A 21,464-nucleotide genomic window follows, 5' to 3' on the forward strand; every position below is an offset into this window, starting at 1 on the left:
AGGTCATATATGCACAATGATACTTTTCCCTTAAGTGGGAACCCTAATAGGGTCTCCCTGTTCTGTCCAATGGTCAGTTTTCAGAAAACCTGTTTACCTGTATAAGTTTTGGTTAGAAGCAACCACTGGGGACAGTGACACTTTGTGATTGCATGAACCCCATTTCCCTACGGAAACAGGCAAAAAAGTCTATCAAGAGGATCGTTTGCAGTGTCTGCTTGCCCCTACCCCTGCAAAGGTCTTCCAAACATCTATTTACCTTGCTCCAAATTAAACGCATTATTTCTCATTCTGCACTCATGGTCATGGAGAGAACTGATTGCTCTCCTCATCATAATTTCTCTTCTTTTAAAGATAAGAAGATCTATGTTCCTTTTCAGTCTTCTCTTTATTGGGCTGAATATACTCAGCCTCTGAGTCTCCTTAAATTATTCACTTTACAAGGTCCTTATAGCTCTGTTGTTCTCTGTAATATCCTTCAAGATGGGGAGATTCAGTGTCCTATATACAGTATTCCAATAGATGCCTTCCCAGCAGCTAAAGTAATGGGGAAAAGATGGAAAAATCTAACACAAAATTCCTTTTGATCCCAGACTGAATTTGCTTTGTTCTGCCACATTACGCTGAGATTCTGTCCCAACACAGCCACTAAATCCTTCTCTGCAAACGTGCCTCTCAGCCAGTAAGTTCTTATTGCACATTTCCACAGACAGTGCATATGCACTTGGCCTTACAGAATTTCATCTTTTACAACCATAATTCACTGAGCAATTGTTATACAGGTAAACACACAAATTCACTCTAGAAGATACTTCCCTTATATCGTCAGCTGATTACAGTAAAAGCTATTTGCTTTATTAATGACTATATGAAGTAATATATAAGCCTCATAGGCTGACGGGATCTGGTTCACACTCTTCCAGTGACTGTTCCACATAAGGACAGCAGTTAACTGTTTAGGCAGATACAGACATTCACGTCCACTTGCTTACATGAATTAATTGCCGTTCTTTGGAAAACACAGGTGCAGAAAGTGATTCCATTTCATTAGCAAAGCAATCAGCCCTGTGCTCAGTTCAACAGTTCTGCCATATTACAAGAAAGTATCTTACGAGCCCAAGGCTTGGCCTTATGTCTCCCTGATCTCATTAGGACTTTAACAAAAGCAAGGGGTTAAGTTAAGTGCTAAATATATCTAACAAAGATGGACGGACTGAAAGACACACTTGAATGAATACTTGGCTATAACAGGGTACCTGTGAGGAACTGAGCCCCTCACATGATCTCAATGTTTTGTAGGACTGTAGATCCACAGTTTTCCATGTAAGCAGCAAAGCGAGCGACTCCAGGTCTGGCCCACCAAAAGGCTCTACAGTCTTTCAGGGGCATGTACTTATACTAAAAAGAAAGCAAGTCTTTCATTTTAGCTGATCATTTTTCTCTGTACTTTTATAAGCAACTTTGATCAGTTCAGCCTTTGCTAAATCTAAAGTGTAAGTAATCTGGAAAAACACAGTCAAAAAGCTGCATGGGCACCACCTCTGCTTCCTGAAGTTCATGCACCACCAATTGCATTTGGGTGTGAAAGTAACCTCATTCTTACATTCTGCTTCGGGTGCATTAGTTCAGATCTTGAGTGAGCTTCCAAAGTGAATCTTCTGATCATCCCCACTTACAGGACATAAGTTCACAGTCATGCCACAGTCTCTGGGCACGTGCACTCGTCAAATTACATTAGATGTGCTCCATGCGTGCACCTGCTGTACTGCAGCTGCTAAGACATGTTCAGCCCATTGAATCATACTAGAGCTAGTCAAATCCATGTCACTGGGTGTGATGCATAGCGTGGACACCATACCCTCGGCACCAAATCACGCAGCTGAGAGAGGTACTCTTTGTGCTACAACATTCACCACAAAAAACACAGCCAGAGTCCCTTGTTAGAGACAGGAAAATGAACAGGACAGTCTTTTTATTATCCCACATTATGTTCTTATGATCTTCCAGTTCCTTACCATGCATGTCCTATGTTCTGCCAGTTCCTTACCATACATACCTTATTTAGGGTCAGAAGACCTAATGACAGAAGATCATTTTAAGTCTGTCCTATTAAAACATTTTATATGAAGGAAATGGTAAAACAGAGAAATAAATTAACAATTAACAATTAAATAAATTAACATGAGTTGGGCTGTTTTGAATTAGAAGGCAGTCACTATCCTTACTCACATGTATTGTAGGTTGACGTTTTTCACAAATGCCTGACGGGACACAAATCTTAAGCCTGAATCCACCACGGTCCTGTGAAAATACGTAAAACTGTTATAATATTTCATTTAAAATATGATGGAAAGCATAATGATAATAATGGTTAAAATAAGAGTGTGGAAGAAATCTCAACAAGGCTGAACTGCAAGATCTACAACTGTCCTCTATAACACACAAAGTTAGGCCTACACTCTGATGAGGTCTCTATATGCTTCTATAAAAGAAATAAAGAAAAAATAACTTTCTAAAATATGCATCCCGTATACTCACAGATTTTTAAGTCCGACATAAAATCCAACTTCATTGTCGTTGATACTTTCTAATTTTCGCTGGTTTGCAATATAACTGTTGAAAAAGCAAGACAGAAAAAAGTATGAAAGAGCATCCGTCCATGGCTTTGACTGTTCAGAAATCAAGCACTGATGTCTGAAAGTCAGCAGTGACTGCTGACCTATTGCAATTAACACTAAGATCTACTTAGAGCATCCACAGAGCAAAAGTGCTCCTTAAGATCTTCCCCATCATTTAAATGGTACTTTGTGGGACAGGGCTGGAGGAGAAACAGTTGAGTTTTACACAGGGGAAATTAAGCCTTGTTCATCAAGGAAGCAAGTTACCCTGAAGGCACAGTAAATAAAGCTGCATTACAATGTCACCGTTTTCCAGGACACACTTCCCTACCTCACGGATTTCACAACAGCAGAAGGGCCAACTTCAGTGGTGGCAGTGGAGTTACCCCCACTTACATTGAGGGGGGATCGGACTACCCTAGTCTTTCCCCTCATGTTGTTAACTTAATCACTTGTTCAACCGATTTTCCCCATGCCACAAGTAAGTTTCAAATATATTTTCAAGGTGTGTCAATAAGAAAACTGAGGAAAGGGAGGCTGTACTTCATGGTGTTACATACACAAGTGGAAATTAAGAGAAGAGGAACTGTCATAGTAGACCAAAGCACTGAGTCCACTCCCATACCATGAGTATCTGCCTGAACACCAAAAGGATGTGGGCCTGCAAGCCGGTCCTTTGTATTATCATCATGTGAGATCTATGAATAACCAGTGACATCCCACAGCCTGGAAATTAAAATATTTCACAGATAATCCATGGGATGATATATAATCTGTTACCTCTTCTGCAGCAAGAAAAAAAGTTTCAAAGTGCAAATCATGCAGTCTAGGAAGAAGAAATCAGTGGAAACTGCAATTAAACTGGCATTATGGGCAGAAAAGTAAGCCTGATGTCAGAGATGCCTTGCCAAAGAGTCCATGCATTTCAAAAGATAACCCCAGTCCCAGAAAAACTTAAACAGAGGTTGACCTGTATTTTCATGAGCATCCAGAACTACCCAAAGCTGCAGGTTTTCCTAAAAAGAAAGAGTCTTTCTTTGCTAGAATAAAACTTGTCTTCATTTTAAGCATTTTTTTTTTCATTTAAAGGGAATTCTGGTGAATTGGAAAGGTGTATTGCTTTCCCAAAGACAACCCATCTACCTCAAATGGTGTGTCAGAGAAATTCACTGTGTGCCACATCCCAACAGAAGCTTGAGAATCCCACAAGTTGGGTCTGGCTCTCCTCCAAAGCTGCAAAGCTGACTTGGGCTATGCTCTTGCCAAGTACCAGGATAAGCAAAAAGTTCCCCCTAATGGGATTCACTGTCCCTTGGGAAAAGGAAGGGCAGTAAAAAGACAATGCATGATGCTAGACAAAACACATTACTACACCATCATATGACACTGACTGCTCTGCAGGACTTCTTAGCATAAGATTACCATGGTGTACCCATTACAAGATAATAGAGTCCTTCGCATTTTGTGTTTCCTTCCTTGGATCTTTTAAGGCAATCTGATTTACTCTCTTGGGGTTTACTAATGTATTTTTTTGTTTCTTGGTTGGTAAATGTACATATTTTGCCAAGTAAAAGCAATGAAGTAGTTTATAAAAGACTATCAATTCTTCCACCTGAGAGCACTGCAAGTGAATAATCATACTTCCTCTGAACCGGCCCTGAAGAAGAACTCATGATCTAATTAAGTATCGCCTTCTCTGTCACCTGGACCGCTACATGCTAGAATAAAGTTATGCAAGAGGTATCGAAGATACCTTCCACATCCTGCCCTCGGTGTTCAACCAACGAGAATCCTGTCAAGACCAGATAGAGACAGGGAAAACACAGAAAACCAGGAATCAAGGAAAATGGACAGAGAAACACAGAGGGAGAAGAGACTCTGAAGAGTAAAAGAAAATAAATTGAGGAACCAGTTGTACTAGCTGAAGATTAAGCCATCAAAAAAACCTCTGACAAACACTGCCAGAACGCAGATCCATCACTTAAACGTACTTATCACCCATCCAAATCTGACATTGCAATTTTAATCATAAAAACATTTAACCAGAACCTCCCACTACGAGAAGCTCCAGAACTTGACATAACTTATAGTGTCACACAGAAATGTATTAGTGTATTACACCCTGTGGTAAGCCTCAGCCAGTGTAAAACAGCTCAGCTCTGCTGAAGGCAATGAAGCTACCACAATTTACATGAGACAAAGATCTCAGTATGAGCACACAAGCTATATAAAAAGATCAGTGTTGGTCCATTAGGGAACAAACCAAAAGGATGATATTTGGGAAGAAGCAGCAGCATGAATTTATGATCTTTTCTTTCCTTCTCTTATTGAATCCCTGAAAAGAAAGCGAGGGGGGGCATACTTTACTCTCAGCTGGTACTAGTCTCTTTATGGTGAATGATTTATGATTCCAGTCCCTAACTGAAAGAACCAAAAGAAACCACTGATTTTCCATAACGATGCTTCAAGTAGGGACCCAGAAGAAATTCTCGCTAAGTGCGACTAATTCAAAACAATAACCGCTCTGCAAGACATTTGTAAAAACACCGAGTACAGGACACGACAGTAAAGCAAATTTCACGCAGTTGGAAATCCTTGAAGAAAGGGTGGGCAGATGTAATTTACCATAAGCAGGTCACGTCCTCTTACGCTTCCTTACTTGCTTAACAAGTCTGTTTTAAGTTAAGCCTTTGCAGCTATTTCATAGCAGTGAGAAAGAAAGGAGTATGATGACTGTAGCTGTACACTGTAAGGGGAAGTTGTTCTTCTGTTTAATTTAGAGGGAGGTCTGAAATAAAACCTCTCCCTAACTGAAGTCTATTTTTACCTTCTTCACAACTGCTCCACCTTGATGCTACTTATCATCAAACATTAATACTCTAAAAGCTCTGACTTGCAGTGGGTGACGCTGAGAAATGTAATTTGCCTGCCTGCCCTTTAAGAATATCCACCCTCTTCTTTAACCGAACGTTTTTATTGTCGCACAGAAGAAAAACATCCTGACGCAGGGCTGGCTGAAGTCAGGTGAGGAGCTTGGAAGCACACCACAGCAAAGTGTAGCACCGCCAAAACCTGGCTGGATACTTCCCAGTCGGATCACATGTATCGGCTCGCGAATAGCGACTGCTGCCTCTAAACCAAACCCTCAGCTGCCTACAATACTATTCGCTTGATTAACACTACAGCTTTCTGCCTCTCCTTCAATGAGTCATCAGTAAGCAGTATTTGTTTTCAGGCCTTTAATTTCATCTCCCCTTTGTAAACTACTGATTAATTCTAATAAAGGCATCCAGAATCACACACCTACTGGTTGCACATTGCAACCTACATTGCAACACGTTCATCTCAGCACACTTCAGCGGCTGTTGAATAACGTCACACACTCACACTTCACCACTTCTGCAACATTCTGGAAAAGGTATTTTAAAATCCTATTCTAAAAGAGTTAGCTCCTCCAAATAGGTTCTCCTTTAAGAGGGTGGTCTTCACTTCTGCTCATTACACGTGTGAAAGACTACGGATACAGTCTGCATAACGTCAGTGAGGCAACCTCTGAACTTCAAGAGCATGAAGAGAAAGAAGGTTCTGCTCTTTAAAGCGGTCTAGATTATTTTGTGCCTCAATAGCTCAAAAAAAGGATTTCACTCTATCTCTCAAATCTTTTCCTTAACCCGAAAAAAAAAAATGGTCAGCAGAATTATGCCTTCCTAACTTATTTGATTTACTCTATTTCCTCTGGATTAATTTATGTTAAGATATACTACTCCATTTGGAGCTATAAGGACATGCTGGAAAACTAGTGCACACTAGTCTTAACAACATAGATGCAAGCAAATAACACTGTAATTCAGCTCCAGAAGTATTTCTGTTGCCAGAAAATTCCCTTTACGGGAAACATATTTTCTTAACACTCCAAAATATAAATCAATTATATGATTAGCTCTGGTTCACACAGCTGGGAAAAAAGTTTTTAAAATTAATAAACATTCCCTGGTGAAATGCTTATGAACTTTGGGAAAACTTTATACTCGGAGTTATTTTTTCACGAAATCTTTAGGGGAAAAAGGCAGCACACTCCACACATTGAACTGTCAGTAGATGAATTACCATTTAATGACAGGTCATGTATGTCCCTAGTCTACGCTACTGTGAGAGCTGCATGGTTACATCGACAATTAACACTGCAAAGTTCCCTACTGCTGTATTTTCTTACAAACTCGAATGTCAGACCAAGTTCATCAAAAGGCATGCTAAAACTTAGGGACATTTTTAGCACACCTGGGCTGATTTATGGTTATGCATCAAAATCATGCAAAATTTGTAAGCTTGACACAATACTTGATGAAACTTGGCAGATTCAAATGGGTTTCATTTGCAGCCCCTCTGAAACCAAATTTAAAATAATGCTTGAGGGGTGCGAACTCACATAGTTTGAAAATGAAGCATAGAGCTACACACTGTTGCATATCAGGAATGCCAGGTTTCAGACAGATGTAGGGACCAATGATATAATCTCCGCTCCCAAGAAATCTTTCTACATAGGGCCAAGCTCCCCCTAGGAAGGAAACTCTTAACAGCAAGCAATAAGCATGATATAGACACCTACAAGTGACAAGTTCTCTACAGATATACACGCTTATTCCAATTATTTTATTCCATTTTGCTGTCTCCATCTGATACCATCAGAGCCAGATTTCATGAGGCCAGCCTCAAGAAACAGAACTTCTATTGCTAAAAGAGCATGCCGTAACTTGGGAAAGCGGCAGTGTGTCGAGTTAGTCCACTGTGGACTTACCTAGCATTCAGCAATTTTACAAACAGGTGCTCGACTCCTTGGCTGTCTGGTATCTCCTGACAAATTCTGAGCAAGTGCTGTGGTGGTATTTTTTTTTAAACTGTGAATCACTCTGTATTTCACAAAGAGTGAAAAACTGATTGCCACTATCACAGGCTCCTTAAGTCATCCTTCAGGGTTTTTTTGCCTCCCATTTAGAGTATTTAACCATGAGTCACAGAGGACTACAGGAGGTAGCTCTCCACGTGCCAGCACAGCAGCTCTGGAGCTGACATAATTAACTCTGCGATCTCTCTTTACAGCCACAGGCATGCCCATTTTTTGAGCAAATCCTTCACTACACATATGCCACGTTCGGCTTACACACTGTCCAGGGCGATCTGGAACTCAGCATCTGACAGGCAAGGTCACAGATCACAGTTACCTTGAAGAATTCCCTGTTCCCGATGCGTGGCTGCGTCAACTGCCAGGAGACGGCGGGCCTCAGACATTCTGCTCCGTGCCAATATACTATGATTATCGAATTAGTAGTATCCAATTAGTAGTACACAGTTGCCACTGGGAATTGCTTCTCCAAAGCCGTCATCCTGAACAATTCGTGCCAATCCACCAGCTTAAAGCAGGAGAAAGCGTGAATTCAGTGGAGATCCCAATCTTGTTTTGGCACTGCAGGAGCAGATCCATACTCTTGCTCATGACTACAACTCCCTGGGAAGTGGAAAGCCCACGGTTTGCCAGCCAACTTTAGTTCCCTCTTTACAGTATGCAAACATGAAGGCAAAAGTAAAAATAAATGAATATGTCTGCAATGCAGAGTTTAAGGAAACAGTTACTATATTTAGAGGCAGGGAAAATGAAACATAATGCACCCCTGGGCTTACTTAAGTTTCTAGTTTGGCTTCAAGGTGTTTGTTCTGTTCTCTTCAAATAGCAGACTACCAAATCAAGCAAACTCTCAAGACATTTCATGCAGCTTTCCAGATTTAAGATTCATGCCCTTGACAAGCTCCACCTTCAGAATTACTTTCCCCAAAATGCATGCAAAGCTTACGTAACTATTTTCTCCATTCGGAGACCTGTCCTCCCCCTTGAGCTCCATGATGTTCGTACATCTGATATTTCACCAAGACATCAATTTTTGACATTTCTCCAGAGGACAACTGACAGCTACAGTTGAGCTTTTCCTTAGCAAAGATGTTTTGGAAATGTTGATATTCCCTGATATAGTCAAAGAAAAGTATCAGCTGGCCAGACAATAACCTATTTATTCAAAAAGATATGTCTGAATCACTGACCTTATACTTATCTACAAAACATGTTTCATCCACTGTGTATGAAATCATCTCTTCAGACTGTTAGGAAGAGGCTTAAACTCCTGTACAGTCCCTTTACAATACATATGCTAAAAATCACACATTAAATAACATACAAAAGGAGAGCAGTGACTGTGGCTTTTCATTAGTTCTCAACAGAAAGCAGAAATAAGACTAATGTTTTTATTATTATTATTATTATTATTATTTGGCTTGCAAGGAAGAAAGGGCATCTCAAAAGAATGAAAAAATATGGCAGCACAAATATATGTGACATTTTTTTGTCCTACAGAACCACCTAGTGCGGTGACTCTTCAAAGAGTAACACAACCACTCTCTTTTTCAGCACTTGGATACACCACCTCTGTAGCTGTCACTGGCCTTGATGAAAATGAGAATGGCAAAACATCAGTTCCATATCAGTACAGTAAGTGTGCTCCTAACCATCCTTTATATGCATCTTTTTAGGTCTCTCAGTGAATCAAAACATTATAGCATCTTGGTTGATGTCAAAACCTTTGAATTCTCCTCTTTCCAGCACCCATGCTCAGGCAGCGACTTTGTGGAAGGGATATTTTGAATGAGCTGCACATCCTTCAGAGTTAGATAAGCACGTGTTGACATAAATCAGTATGCTTCACAACATTTTAAATCTTTTTCCTATCTCCAGGTTTTGGCATGTTCAATATTCCCCGACTCTTTGATTCAATGTAAGAAATTCCCTCTGAAATTCCCTCTGAGGTCAGTCTGCCCCTCACATATATTATTTCCACTGTTTGACATTAATACTTGGCTTTACTCAGTTTAAAATTACTGGCTCTTGGAATGTGAAATACTCTGTTCAATCTGCTCTGATATTCACTGGATCATCAAGACATATGTCCATACCTGCTACACTGTTCACTGTCTCATTTACTGCATGAAATACACCTGATGCCAAATACAGATCAAAAGCTAGTACTTCCAAACAATGGAGTGAAACTGCAAAACTTGAAGCCATCTATCCAGGAAAAACCATCTATCCTGTTAATGCATTAAATTTGCTGAATAATTTGACTCCTGACATCTCAAACAATATTCCCCTTTCCATAAGCCAGCAAAAATTTTCCTTCTTCTGTTTTTATTTAAGTCTTGAGAGTCTACATATGGTCATAATCTCTACCCTTTTTCTCTGCAATTATTACATAGAGAACCCAATTGGTAGATGTTTTTCCATTCTTCAAATGATACCATCTGCTGCCATGGTTCACAACTGATTTCCTATCCTCCTTCCCAAGACCTGTGAAACATCTTGTGTAGTCCTCACCACAGATCTGTGTCTTCTCCAAGCTGTATCTTGTCCTTTAATGGAAGACATACATGAATACATCTTCACATTATGTTACTGAAGCATTCCAAAAGGGTTATGGGTTGTCTTTTTGTCCTTCCATGATAACGACTCTCTTGATGTTTACCTCACTCTTCTAGGCCCAGAACATATTGCCACCTACTCTATGTCAATACCAATCTTACTATTTATATTTAACCAATGCATTTTTCAGGTACCATTTCAACAGCATTAAAATTGCTTCTTTGCTAAAGCCTTTCAGAGGCACTCTTCACTATTCCACATTTACATGCTCTTCACAGTTCCCTATTTCATTTTCTTTTATCACATTTACTGCCATTCTGTTCTCTGTCCTGTACAGTCCATTTCTCCTCATTTTAATTGGCCAATCTTTTGAATTTATAGCTTCTTCCATTAGCATTCCTAAAAAAAGCACTTTCTTTTCACTTGAGGAATCCTGTTCTTCACTTAATATAAGTAGTTTCTTACTTGCACTGCATATATTAACATAATGATGTGTTTATTACACTTTCTGCACATTTGTCAGTATCCAGAGTATTCTGAATGCTCACGCTGACTGCCACATTGCTGCCACTGTTTCCATAATTTTCCATGTTCCTGTGCTTGGCCAGTTTGATTTTTGACAAATTCTCTCTTTCAATGGTACATGCAGACAAGCGTCTTGTGTCTGTCTTTCAGGTTTCTCTTTGTATTTCTGTTCGTTCTGCTGCCTGACATATACGTATTGCCTCTTCTAGAGTGAGATCAACTTTACTTAAAAACTCACTCATGGGTGTCTTTATTGTTATACTTTAGGAAAATTTACTCTTCTGTAAGCGTTAATTTTCCATTTTAACATCATTTCAAGTCTTAGATCATCTTCTCTACCATTTTCCCTTCAAACTAAGCTCTCACCCTGCATGTACTTCTTTCACAAGGTGACATCTTTTGCTAGAGTAGTCTTCAAACTTCTTCACTATTTCTGCAAAGCTGCCTTTTCCTTACCCACCACTACCTACATAGAACTCTTCATTTACCTTTACAGCTTTTGCCCCTGCCACTGCTTATGAGTAGAGTAATATTCTTCTCATCTGCCAGCCTGTTTCTCCTTAAGTTTCTCATGACCACACCACACAGCTGCACATGCCCGTCAGCCATCCTCCAACCTATGCACCTTTGCAGCATTCCCCTCCCACCCCAACATGTGCATGGTGAAGGTGAAGTGTTCACCTGCAATTATACAAGATTGAACAGACATTTCGATGACACCTCCAACTGTTAGGACTGTCACCTCCTAAATATTTCATTTCAGATACCCACTGCGAAGAGCAAACCTGCTTCAAGTTCAACTGTTCATTAAAACTTGTAAGAATATGCAGAAGTGCTCTACAGCAGGCAAAAACTATGCATACAACCAGACAAAGCAAACAGAAGGAACAACTGCCGTGTCTCCATGCAGACAGGAATGCCATGGAGGGTTGGGAGAAACGATCAGGGCAGGGAAGACTGACAGAGTCGTTTTTCCACCCACGTCCACCTCCAGGACAAGCGGTATCTATTTCTGCAGCTGTGCCACCTAGGTCCACATCCCCCCAGATGACACAGGCTCCAGGCAACTAAGACAGCCGCTGCACACAAACGTGACCCGTGATCTGCAGTGATGCCTAGCGCTGAAGTAGTATCCAGCATTAATATTTTTCTATTTAGGTGCCTTGATGTCACATGTGGATTTGTGCCAACTCAAAATGTTTGTAAACCTATGTGAATCTAACCCGAAAAGTTTACAGTTCTGTGTATATGTATAAATGTGTGCAATACAGTTAGTCCCATGAAGTCAACAGAACTGATCCCAGCAGGAGAGTACAGTGCATGTGTTTACCAGGTGAGGATCACAGTATGCATAATGCGTTTGAAAACCTGTTTCTAAAAATTAGGAAGAGGCAAGACTGGAGGGGGGGGTAGGAGATGAATATGCAATAGACTATTCACCCACCGGGGGGCGGGGGGGGCGGAATTTCACCTTCCTGAACTAGACCCATCTTCACCAACTAGATTCACCTGTTCAAAAAAAAAAAACAAAAACCTGACATGTCTATGTGAGGTAGAAGACTACAGATTTGGAAGAAATGCTGGAAATAATACTCCAGTAGTATCCAGGAGTACCAGGTTCAATTCCTTCCTCTCCCTAAGGGAATGTGATCCCATTCTCTCAGAAGATACCATACTATAAAGCAACCTCAGAGAGGGCAGTCTCCATCTTACCTGTTTGTGCCATTCTAATTTTTGCCATAATTGACCACTCAGTGGAGCAGGAGCAGGACCCAGCTGTCTCACTCCACAAATAAGCATCCCAGTTGCTTAGCTCAACAGACTGTCCTGCCCTCTGACCGAAAAGCATATTTAAATACTCCACGCCAAGTAAGGCGAGTCAGACAGGAAGAACCAAGGCAAGCCCACATCTGTACACCATACAGGACAGTAGTTAAGATGCTGACATGCAAGACCTTGGTTCAGACCCATGCTCTGCTTCAAGCAGAGCAGCTCCCCCCATGCGCTGCCGAAACGGTTTATCTAGGACCACAAAACATCTTACGCCACAGCGTGACCCTGCTCGCTAAAAGGAAGGTCTTGCTTTTTCCACTCACCCCAGTGAATTAAGTCCACAAGGTTTTCTTATCCTCAGGGGAGAGAGAAGGGGACGCCTCCATTGGGTAATTTGCAGTAGGAACCTAATTTAGGAACCTGAATCACTTCCTGGAAGAAGCGGACTCTCCATTGCTTGCAGGAGAGTAGCCAGCTGAGTTAAGTGCCTTTGCTACACAGTTCATAGGGAGTTGCCAGGTTTTAAATGCTGAGGCCTGGGACAGTCCCAGACATGATTAGCAAGTCCAGCGCATGACACCCACAGCACATGCTGTGAAAAGTCTCCCAGTCCATGCCCAGTGAGTCTGACATGCCCAGTATGTGCACATGATTTATCCGCATATGCTCGCTGTGCCGCCTGGCATTCAGAAAATCAGACAGTTGTTGCAAAAGAATGGGAAAAGTCACGTCCTATACACTCTTCATATGGAATACAGCATCTGATTGTGCAATGTGGGACATCCACACTTCACATGATATCTGCTGAATATTGCCTTAATCATTTTTACATACACAGTTAGGAAACAAAAAAGGTAAAAATAATTTCATTTAAATCTAGGACTGGAAGACTTCTTTTGGCTCAGCTGTCAAACCAAGAGGAAAAATAGGTAACTTGCCCAGCCCCAACTACAGCTCTATCGACAGCCCCTGCTATAAGGAGCTCAGAAGGGTTGCCATTTCACTGCTTTTCTGTTTCAGCAATGGACTAACTTTGATTAATGTACTGCCCTTCTTTTACTGATACATCAGACAACTGTATACAGTGAACCATATATCCTCTATGGATCCAGCACAAGCTCTTGTAGTGACTGCAGCTGCTACTGTTTTGTACATGGAGGTACAGGTTCATTTCAATACAGAATTATCTAAAACTTTGTAAAAGACCCCTCTAAAATACTCAATCTCAACTTGCTCTTGCCTCAACATATTTAGTCTTCACACAGTAGGAAAACACTTGAGATCCAAGGAAAGCCACAAGTCAAAAACACATCAAATAATGGAGCAACAGGCCCCTTCTCTTCCGAACTTAAGACAGGCAGGAAAATGCCTGAATCAAAGTTCTTCTCATCTTTCGCATGTATCCTCTAAACTGCTCTACCCTGGTGAAATGACAATTCCATCCAGTTTTGCCACTGACTTTAACAAGGCCAGAACCACGGCCTCAGCTTCCCCCTGAAATAAAAGGCATCTAAGTACCTTGCTGCATCAGGACCAGCAGGCTTAGCAACAGGCCGGTTCAAGTCACACCATTCAGAGATTACAATCTCTTAAACTGCCTCTGAAAATGCCTTGGGCTTGCCTTGTTACACTTTCTCTTACTTCTGCAAAATAATCTCATTTCTTCAGGCCTTGTCTAGGAACCAAAGAATATTGACCTGAAATCTGATCTTCAAGAATGTATCCTACCAATGACAACACAAGCCAGAAACAAGAATAGCTGAACTGGTATTAAATATATTTACATTTCAGCTATAACTTCTGCAAATGATCAACACTCAATGCAGGTCATTTTCTTCCAGGAAAATAGAAAAAAAATTGCATATTCACAACAGAATTTCCATGGCATGGCTCCTTTCCCATAAGTCCATTATGATTGTGCAATGTTATGGTTAATAATGGCTATGTAAGAAACAGGATTTCCATATGCATATTTCAGGAGGCAAAGTATTTTGGTTTGCTTTATGTAGTTTGTGAAAATATAGGCTCACAATCGAACGGGAATTAAGGTGCATCCCGATTATATTTGATTTTAATAGCAGCTATGTGCCTACATATATTTGGATGAAGAGATCTTAGCAAACGCAAACAGCATCCAGTAACAGAATGCATTCACATCCCAGGCAGCACAGGCATGTGGCTTTCAAACCCCTGTGAATTTACTTCTCCATTTGAAATGCAAGTAAATTAATAAATTTATACAATCAGTGCTTCACTTTTTAAAGGGCAGTTTTCAAAGACACGTTGTTCAGATGTAACAAGCTAAATATACATTTAACATCAATAAAGCATTGAGACGGTTTTACAGTTGTCTGCTCTGTTTTTCATCTTTTATTACCCTTCATTACCTACTACACTCATCCAGCTTGGGCAAGGATATTTGGATGGCCACCTTCATTGACATATTGTTAGACTTTCTTACAGTGACAGATGACAAATGGGGAGAGAGAGAACTGCAATCCAAAAAGAAGGCGGGGGGGGGGGGGGGGGAGGAGTACCTCTTACTTTAAAATGAAATCCAAAATGGAGGAATAAGGCCCCTGTTCAGTTATGTAAAAGTTTTTGCTTTACAATGATTTGGGATGTAAAATCTTGCTAAGCTACTTTCTCCCTTACACTGTCAGCATAAAAATAATCAAGAAAAAATAGAACTTGAGAAATCTGGAAAATGCCATCCTAAAGATATCGCTGGCTGGACTGCCAGGCCCTCTGTTTTCTCATTACTATGCAAAGAAGTGGAAGCTTCTTTAAAACAACGTATCCAAGACCAAATCTTTGAACTCATACAAATGGCTTTCATTTTAGCATATAAATCCCAAACCTCTCTTAAAACTCTTGAGTGACCACAGACACAGAGGGACAGGGGGTGTTTGGCCAGCCCAGCCCTGCCCAATGCTGAGCACCTCCTGAAGGATGCTGCCCTCCTCCAGCACGAGCTGCTTCGTCTCAGCCTGCCGGAGACAGCCCCAGCGGAGGTCCCGAGGAGCCCCAGCAGTCTTCATCAACCAGAAGGACAAGGACCAAAACAAGCCATACAAAAGGCTTCCTGGGAGCAAAAAAAGAACCCCAGTATATACAAACCCCAATGCTTTGTGATATTTGGAGTATTTTTACAGCCTAGAAATGACAAAACTGATTTTCATAACACTTACTTTCAACTCACCTTAACCAATTACCCAGATCTTCAAAGGAAGATTTTAAAAAAGGGACAAATTCTTAAAAGCAGCTATTATATCACTACTATCCAAAACCCCTTTAATAATTTGTAGCCTGATGCCTCATGTCTTATTGTACAATTCCAAGTCACCAGAAATAACTTCTCAATCCAGACAAGCCATGCAATGCTGCACAGCCAAAAGCTGTTTTGAGGAGGAAGGGGCTGGGGGTTAAGGAGCCTTGTGGACAGTTTTATATTATGTTAAATCTACAACAGCCTAGAAATCTAAAATGAAAAAGACCCAAAATACAACAGCTCTGAGTTCCATATGAATTTAAACATGCCTTTTTTTTAGCACAAGCTCACATGACTTGTTAAATAATTTACTCTATAAATTACTTATCCTGTCTTATTTATTAACAGTTCTAGAGTGCTTTATGTAACTGCATTAGAAATTTATTTTGTGGTTTTGAACTGTACGCAATACACAATCACCTCTCTTTTAATAGGCAAGAGCTTAAAAGTCACCTACTATTTTGTTGGCAAGCAGTTCTTCCTGAAATACACCAATTAATTTCAAACCCCATTCACTTGAATAATCGTAAGTCACCATATTAATGACTTGATACCAGAAGTGTGAAACTAGGCCAGGAATATACTTGCACTGCAAGAAGACACTCTGAAATCAAAGTCTTTGAAGAGTCACGTATGCTGAGATATACTAACAATACATTTTACTTAATGAGGAAATAGTAGACCAGTCCTTTTACAAGAAGTCCTGAACACTTTAAAAATAACTCATTTACTATTCTATTAATATTTTTGCTTGAGTGATCTCACCAAGGACTACCTATTTGCTATTGTGCCTACAATGCACAGATTTAAGAATACTTATGTACTCATTCCGCTCTCACCACTCTTGGTCCTTGGCTCTTAATGATGATGACTGATATCATGATTTTAATGCAGGATCTCACTCTGGAGTTCAATTTATCTCTAATAATACCAAAACTACCAAACAATTACTACGATTAAGCTCTGTTATGATAAGCGATTTTAGCGCTGGCACATTCTTTCCAGATAGAGACCAGCCCACGTCAGTACCCTAGCCAATTGGACAAATCTAAAATCTTTCTAGAGACAGAGAATTTTCAAAATCTGTCTTTTATTCGCCTTAATAGAAAACTATGCAAAAACAACTACGGAGGGAAAGAGTGAGGGAGATGACTAAGAAAAGCACCAGGCATAAATACTCTTATGCCCTCCCACACCAAGTTTCAGCAGCTGGCCCTCACAGGGCTGATGCAGAAATGCGCTGGGTATCCTTCTGCTGCTCTCCGTAGATTTGGATGGGGGATCCAACCAGCAATCAAGAAATAGATGGACTTGGAGGAGAGCGTTTATTAAGCTCTAAACCACAGTTAAACTACGGGCCAAAACAGAGCTGAAGGACCTGGGCATCAAGTAGTGGAGGCTGCCCAGTGCCTGGGACCGCAGCTCTGTTATGCCTACCAGCACCACCCCAGCTTTCCCTCCCACTTCTCGGAGCCAAGGGGAGACCCTCGCTGCCCACCCACACCCCACCAGCTCAGTGCCACCCACCCGGCCCACAGCCAACCCTCTGCACCGCCACGGCTTTCACGTGCCCACCCTCACCACGCAGTTACCCCAACGCTCCCAGCGGACTTGGCCCAGGGGAGGACCCAGACTCGGCCCACGTGCCGCAGGCACCTGCGGGTGTTTTGCCTCAGACCGTGGGATCCGCTCCCATCAGGAGCAGGACATAAGCAACAAACGAAGGATTAGTTTCAACAGACACCTGGGAAATACATGGGAATAAATTAGCAGAAATTAACCGGTTGTCTTATGCTCTTCTCACTCCTATTGGTACCGAGAGTAATTCCACCAGAGACCAATGGAATTGTGCTCCTGTATCTACAGAGCACATAGAAGAAAGATCAGGCCTGAAGCTTCCCAAGTAAAATGCAATGTCCCAGCCTCTTAAACCTGTTTCTTAGCTAGAATAAAGCAAGATGTGCGGTATTAAAAAACGTTTCCACAATCTGCATCTACCATATTAGAATCGCTTCCCTACATATCTACTGTTGACTGAGCTCCCACAATGAAATAACAGCTACTGCAGTCCAATTTTTAATTTATGCCTGTAAACTAATTAGAGGGCCTCTGTGTTTTATGCTAAAAGTAACGCATGAAAAGACCATCTTAAATACGTGCAACAGCATCTCCTGAGAAATCCATGACTCAAAACTATTTTTAGATCACCAAACACAACAACGTGCAGTGTCACAGAATGATACAGTAAAAACTGAAGAGAACTGTAGAGACAGTGATGCTCAAAAAACACAGGAAAATGAAAACCAGAAGCATCAATGCAAAATGACTAGGCATGTTTTAAGTTGATCATGGCTGGAATACATACCTACATAGGTGTTTTCTCCTCTGGCCTTTCAAGCAGAGTTTAAATTCTAGGGGGAAATGGCTCTCTTACCTCCAAATTGAACGTACTGGCTAATAAGACTAGCAAAGCCTATGAAAATGAGCAGAGATGGATAGCTCAAAGCAATTTTTTTTTAATGAAGCAATTCACAGAATATTAAACAAACATCTGAAACAATAACTGCTCTAACAACTCAGACTGTTTCTTTACCATACGTCATAAAATTCTACCAAAGGTAGGCCATATATGAGGAGTAGAAATGAGTCTCCAGCTTTCTCCCCAAACACACGCAGGGAATGCAGTTAAATTGACTTCAGCAAACTGCAGAAAGGTAGCCCAAAGGCTAGAATTTAATCTAAATTCATACAGTATTTCATGGTATTTTTATATTGTTTCTAAAGGAAACTGAAAAAGAGAAGAAGGATGGAGAATGAAAACACTGAGAAATCTGTATAGATTTGGGGGAAAATATTCTGGTATCTTTTACATTAAAAATGCCATGGGAAACAATCCAGAAACAACAGGGAGACTGGGAAATACGGAGATGGACAAAACATGTTTAGAAGGGGTTTTTTCTACAGATCTATCATCTGCAAGTCCAGTATCCAAAATTTTTTGCTCAGCAAGAGCCTTTGCAGCTTTTCTCAGGCAACGAACGTGGATGCCAGAGAGTACAGGGCTGTGAAATGATGCAGGATTGAACACAAAAAGCTACAGTACTCCCTCACCGAATATCGTCTGCAGGCAAACAAGGGTGGAAGCAACGCATGGGTAAGAAAGGGAAAAAAAAAACCCACCAACTTTTTGCACCTTCCTCACTGTTAATGACAGTTTGCTAATCCGCCAGCACTGGCTTGGAGACAGCACAACGCTCATTCCTTTGCAGGCTCAGTATTTTCTCCTTCCAGCCACCTTACCGAGAAGGGCAAAGCAGGCTTGCATGCCTGTGGCCAGGGCAGGGAAGATAGTTTGCTGTCCCTTCCACCAGAATCTGCCGCATCCCCTTTTTTTTTTTTTTCCTTCCTTTTTGGTTGTTCTTTTTTTTTAATAGAAAGAGCATAGGAGAGATCTGGGGGAGAGGGGGAAAAAGCCACCCACCAAAACTCTCGGTTCGCAGGAATAAACGGAGGGAGCGAAAGTAAAAAAATAAAGGGAATAAACCCCCGCTTCCAGACGCGCTGCCGCCGCAGAGGTGATGTCTGGGCGGTGCGCGGCCCCAGCAGGGGCAGGGGCAGGGGCAGGGGCAGGGGCAGGGGCAAGGGCCGGGGCAGGGGCAGGGGCACGGGCCCGGGCCGGGGCCGGGGACCCCAGCGCGCCCTCCCGCTCCCGCCCGCCCGCCGGCGACCCCCGCGCCGCCCGCCCCACTCCGCTCCCCGGGAACCGCATCGCGGGCAATGAGGATGCATCATCTAAATGGGCTCGCAGCGGTGTCTCTGGGAGGTCGCGTCCGAATTCAATCACACCGGGCTTTTAGGCTTCCAGCCACCGCGCCTGCCCGCGGAGCAAGTGCCTCTCGGCGCGGTAAGTTCCCCGCCGCCCGCCGCCCCCTCCCGCAGCGTCCCCCGGCTGCTCCGTCCCGCCGCCCCCGCGCCCGGGCCGGGGCCGGGCCGTACTCACATCTCGGTGACATTCTCGCCCTCGGCGCTCCGCTGCGGCACGGGGAAGGAGGCGATGCCCGGCGCCGGCTCCGCGCACCAGATCCGCCAGGAGCTGCAGCGGCAGGACGCGGGGCAGCCCAGCGCGCCCCGCCAGCAGCCCAGCACCAGGCAGCACAAGCCCCACAGCCGCGCCAGGCCGGGCCCCGGCCTCCGCCGGCAGGACACCATGCCGCCCCCGCTCACTCCAGCGCTGCCCCGACGGCCTCCTCCTGCTCCCGCCGCCGCCGCCGCCGCCGCCGCCGCCGCCGCGGCGCACGCCCGGAGGCTGCGCAGCCTTCCGCGCCGCGGGCGGGCACCCCGCGGCCGGGGCTCACATGGGCGCGCCGCAGCCGCAGCCGCAGCCGCAGCTGCAGCCGCCCCGCGGCGCTGCCCGCCCCGGGGCTCCGCGGGGCAGCGGGAGCCGGAGCCGGGCGCTGCGGTGGGAGCGGGGCGGAGAGGGGCGAGCGGGGCCGCCGGCGCGGCGCGGCACCTGCCCCCGGCCCCGCGGACAGCGGCGCCGCCTGCCCCCGCGGCGGCTCCCGATGATGCTGCAAAACGCGCGGAGCGGCGGGGGCAGGTGGCGGAGGCTGCGCTCCTACCTGCGGGGGCTCGGGCGGCCGCTGCCCGCCGGAGGGAGGGCGGGCGGGGAGGGAGGCGCAGCCCGCGGCGGCGGCGGGGCTCGGGGCGCCGTGCTCGCCGCTTTACGCACCGTCTCCTCCTCCCTCCAGCTGATAATAAAGCAGCCCCCGCTGCTGCTCCAGCCCAAGCCGGGGAGCTGCCGGCAAAGTGACGTGGGACTGACGCAGAGAGGGGCAGAAACTCCACAAAATGAGCCTGACATCCAAAAAAAAAAAAAAAAAAGACAAAAGCAACAAGGGAGGGAGGAGGGGGGAGGGGGAGAGGAGGGAGGGTGCCGAAGAGGAGATACCAATAGGCAGCCTGCGCCTGAGCCCTCAGACGCAGGCACAGGCGCGCACACACATGCACACTCACATGCAGGCACACACGCAGACGCGGGCGGGCGCAGCCCGCGGGGTGGGGCGGGCCCCGGCGCGGGTGCGGGCTGTCCGCCCCGCCGGGCGCGGCCGGGGACACCGTGCCGAGGGGCGCCGGGCATCCCCGCCCGGGCGGGATCCTGACACCGGGTGATAAACGCGGACGCTGTAAGAGCCCCGGGAGGCGACGGATGAGCGGCCCTAAAACGCCCTGTTTTTTCCCCAGAACGTCTTGTCCTTCCCTTAACAGCTCGGCGGCCGGGGAGGTTTTGCCTTCCCCCCCCCACCTCCCCGGTGCGGGTTCCCCGCAGCGGTGCCGGTGCGCGGGGCCGCCGCAGTCCCCGGCGCTGGGCGCTCCGCAGGCGCCACCGCGCGTCCCGCCGCCGCCCGGCACCGCGCAGCCGGCACCCCCGCAGCGCCCCGCCGACACCGACCCGGACCCGGACCCGGCGGGGACACACACACACGCACACGCACACACACACACACACGCACACACACCCCCATTTGCGTGCATCGAGATTGGGGCAGGTCTGACTTAACGTACCTATATCACATACTGGCAGGTGCAAAGACTGGCTGGCCTGGGAAATTGGGCCTCATCGTGATGTTCTTCCCTTGGCATCTCCGAGACCGTGTTCCTTCTGTCCTGGTCAATGACAGGCAGTCCTTGCTTCGTGTTGGCAGCCTGTTTATTTACCTCTGTACCGTTACATCCAAAGATGGTGATGGTCCTTTCTTATCTAATTACCTGAGCTGAGTATTTTGAAATGAGTAAATCAGGGTGAATTAAAGAAAGAAAG

General features: G+C 44.3%; 1 protein-coding gene across 2 annotated transcripts in view; it reads right to left on the reverse strand.

The window, feature by feature from the left end:
* NTRK2 (neurotrophic receptor tyrosine kinase 2) overlaps positions 1–19,934 on the reverse strand; it is a 207,988-nt gene extending 188,054 nt beyond the window's left edge. For both annotated transcript variants that reach the window (XM_087741303.1, XM_087741304.1), the window contains exons 1-3: positions 19,647–19,934; positions 2,539–2,613; positions 2,230–2,301 (exon numbers count right to left, since the gene is read on the reverse strand). In XM_087741303.1, the coding sequence (XP_087597429.1) occupies positions 2,230–2,301; positions 2,539–2,613; positions 19,647–19,855 (356 nt within the window). In that variant the 5' untranslated portion in view covers positions 19,856–19,934. The remainder of the gene's footprint in view (positions 1–2,229; positions 2,302–2,538; positions 2,614–19,646) is intronic.
* Positions 19,935–21,464: the final 1,530 nt, after the last annotated feature.

The sequence above is a fragment of the Nipponia nippon genome, unplaced genomic scaffold (genome assembly GCF_047370975.1).
Source record: "Nipponia nippon isolate SJK-2023a ecotype South Korea unplaced genomic scaffold, ASM4737097v1 scaffold_8, whole genome shotgun sequence".
In the NCBI taxonomy this organism is placed as follows: Eukaryota; Metazoa; Chordata; class Aves; order Pelecaniformes; family Threskiornithidae; genus Nipponia; species Nipponia nippon.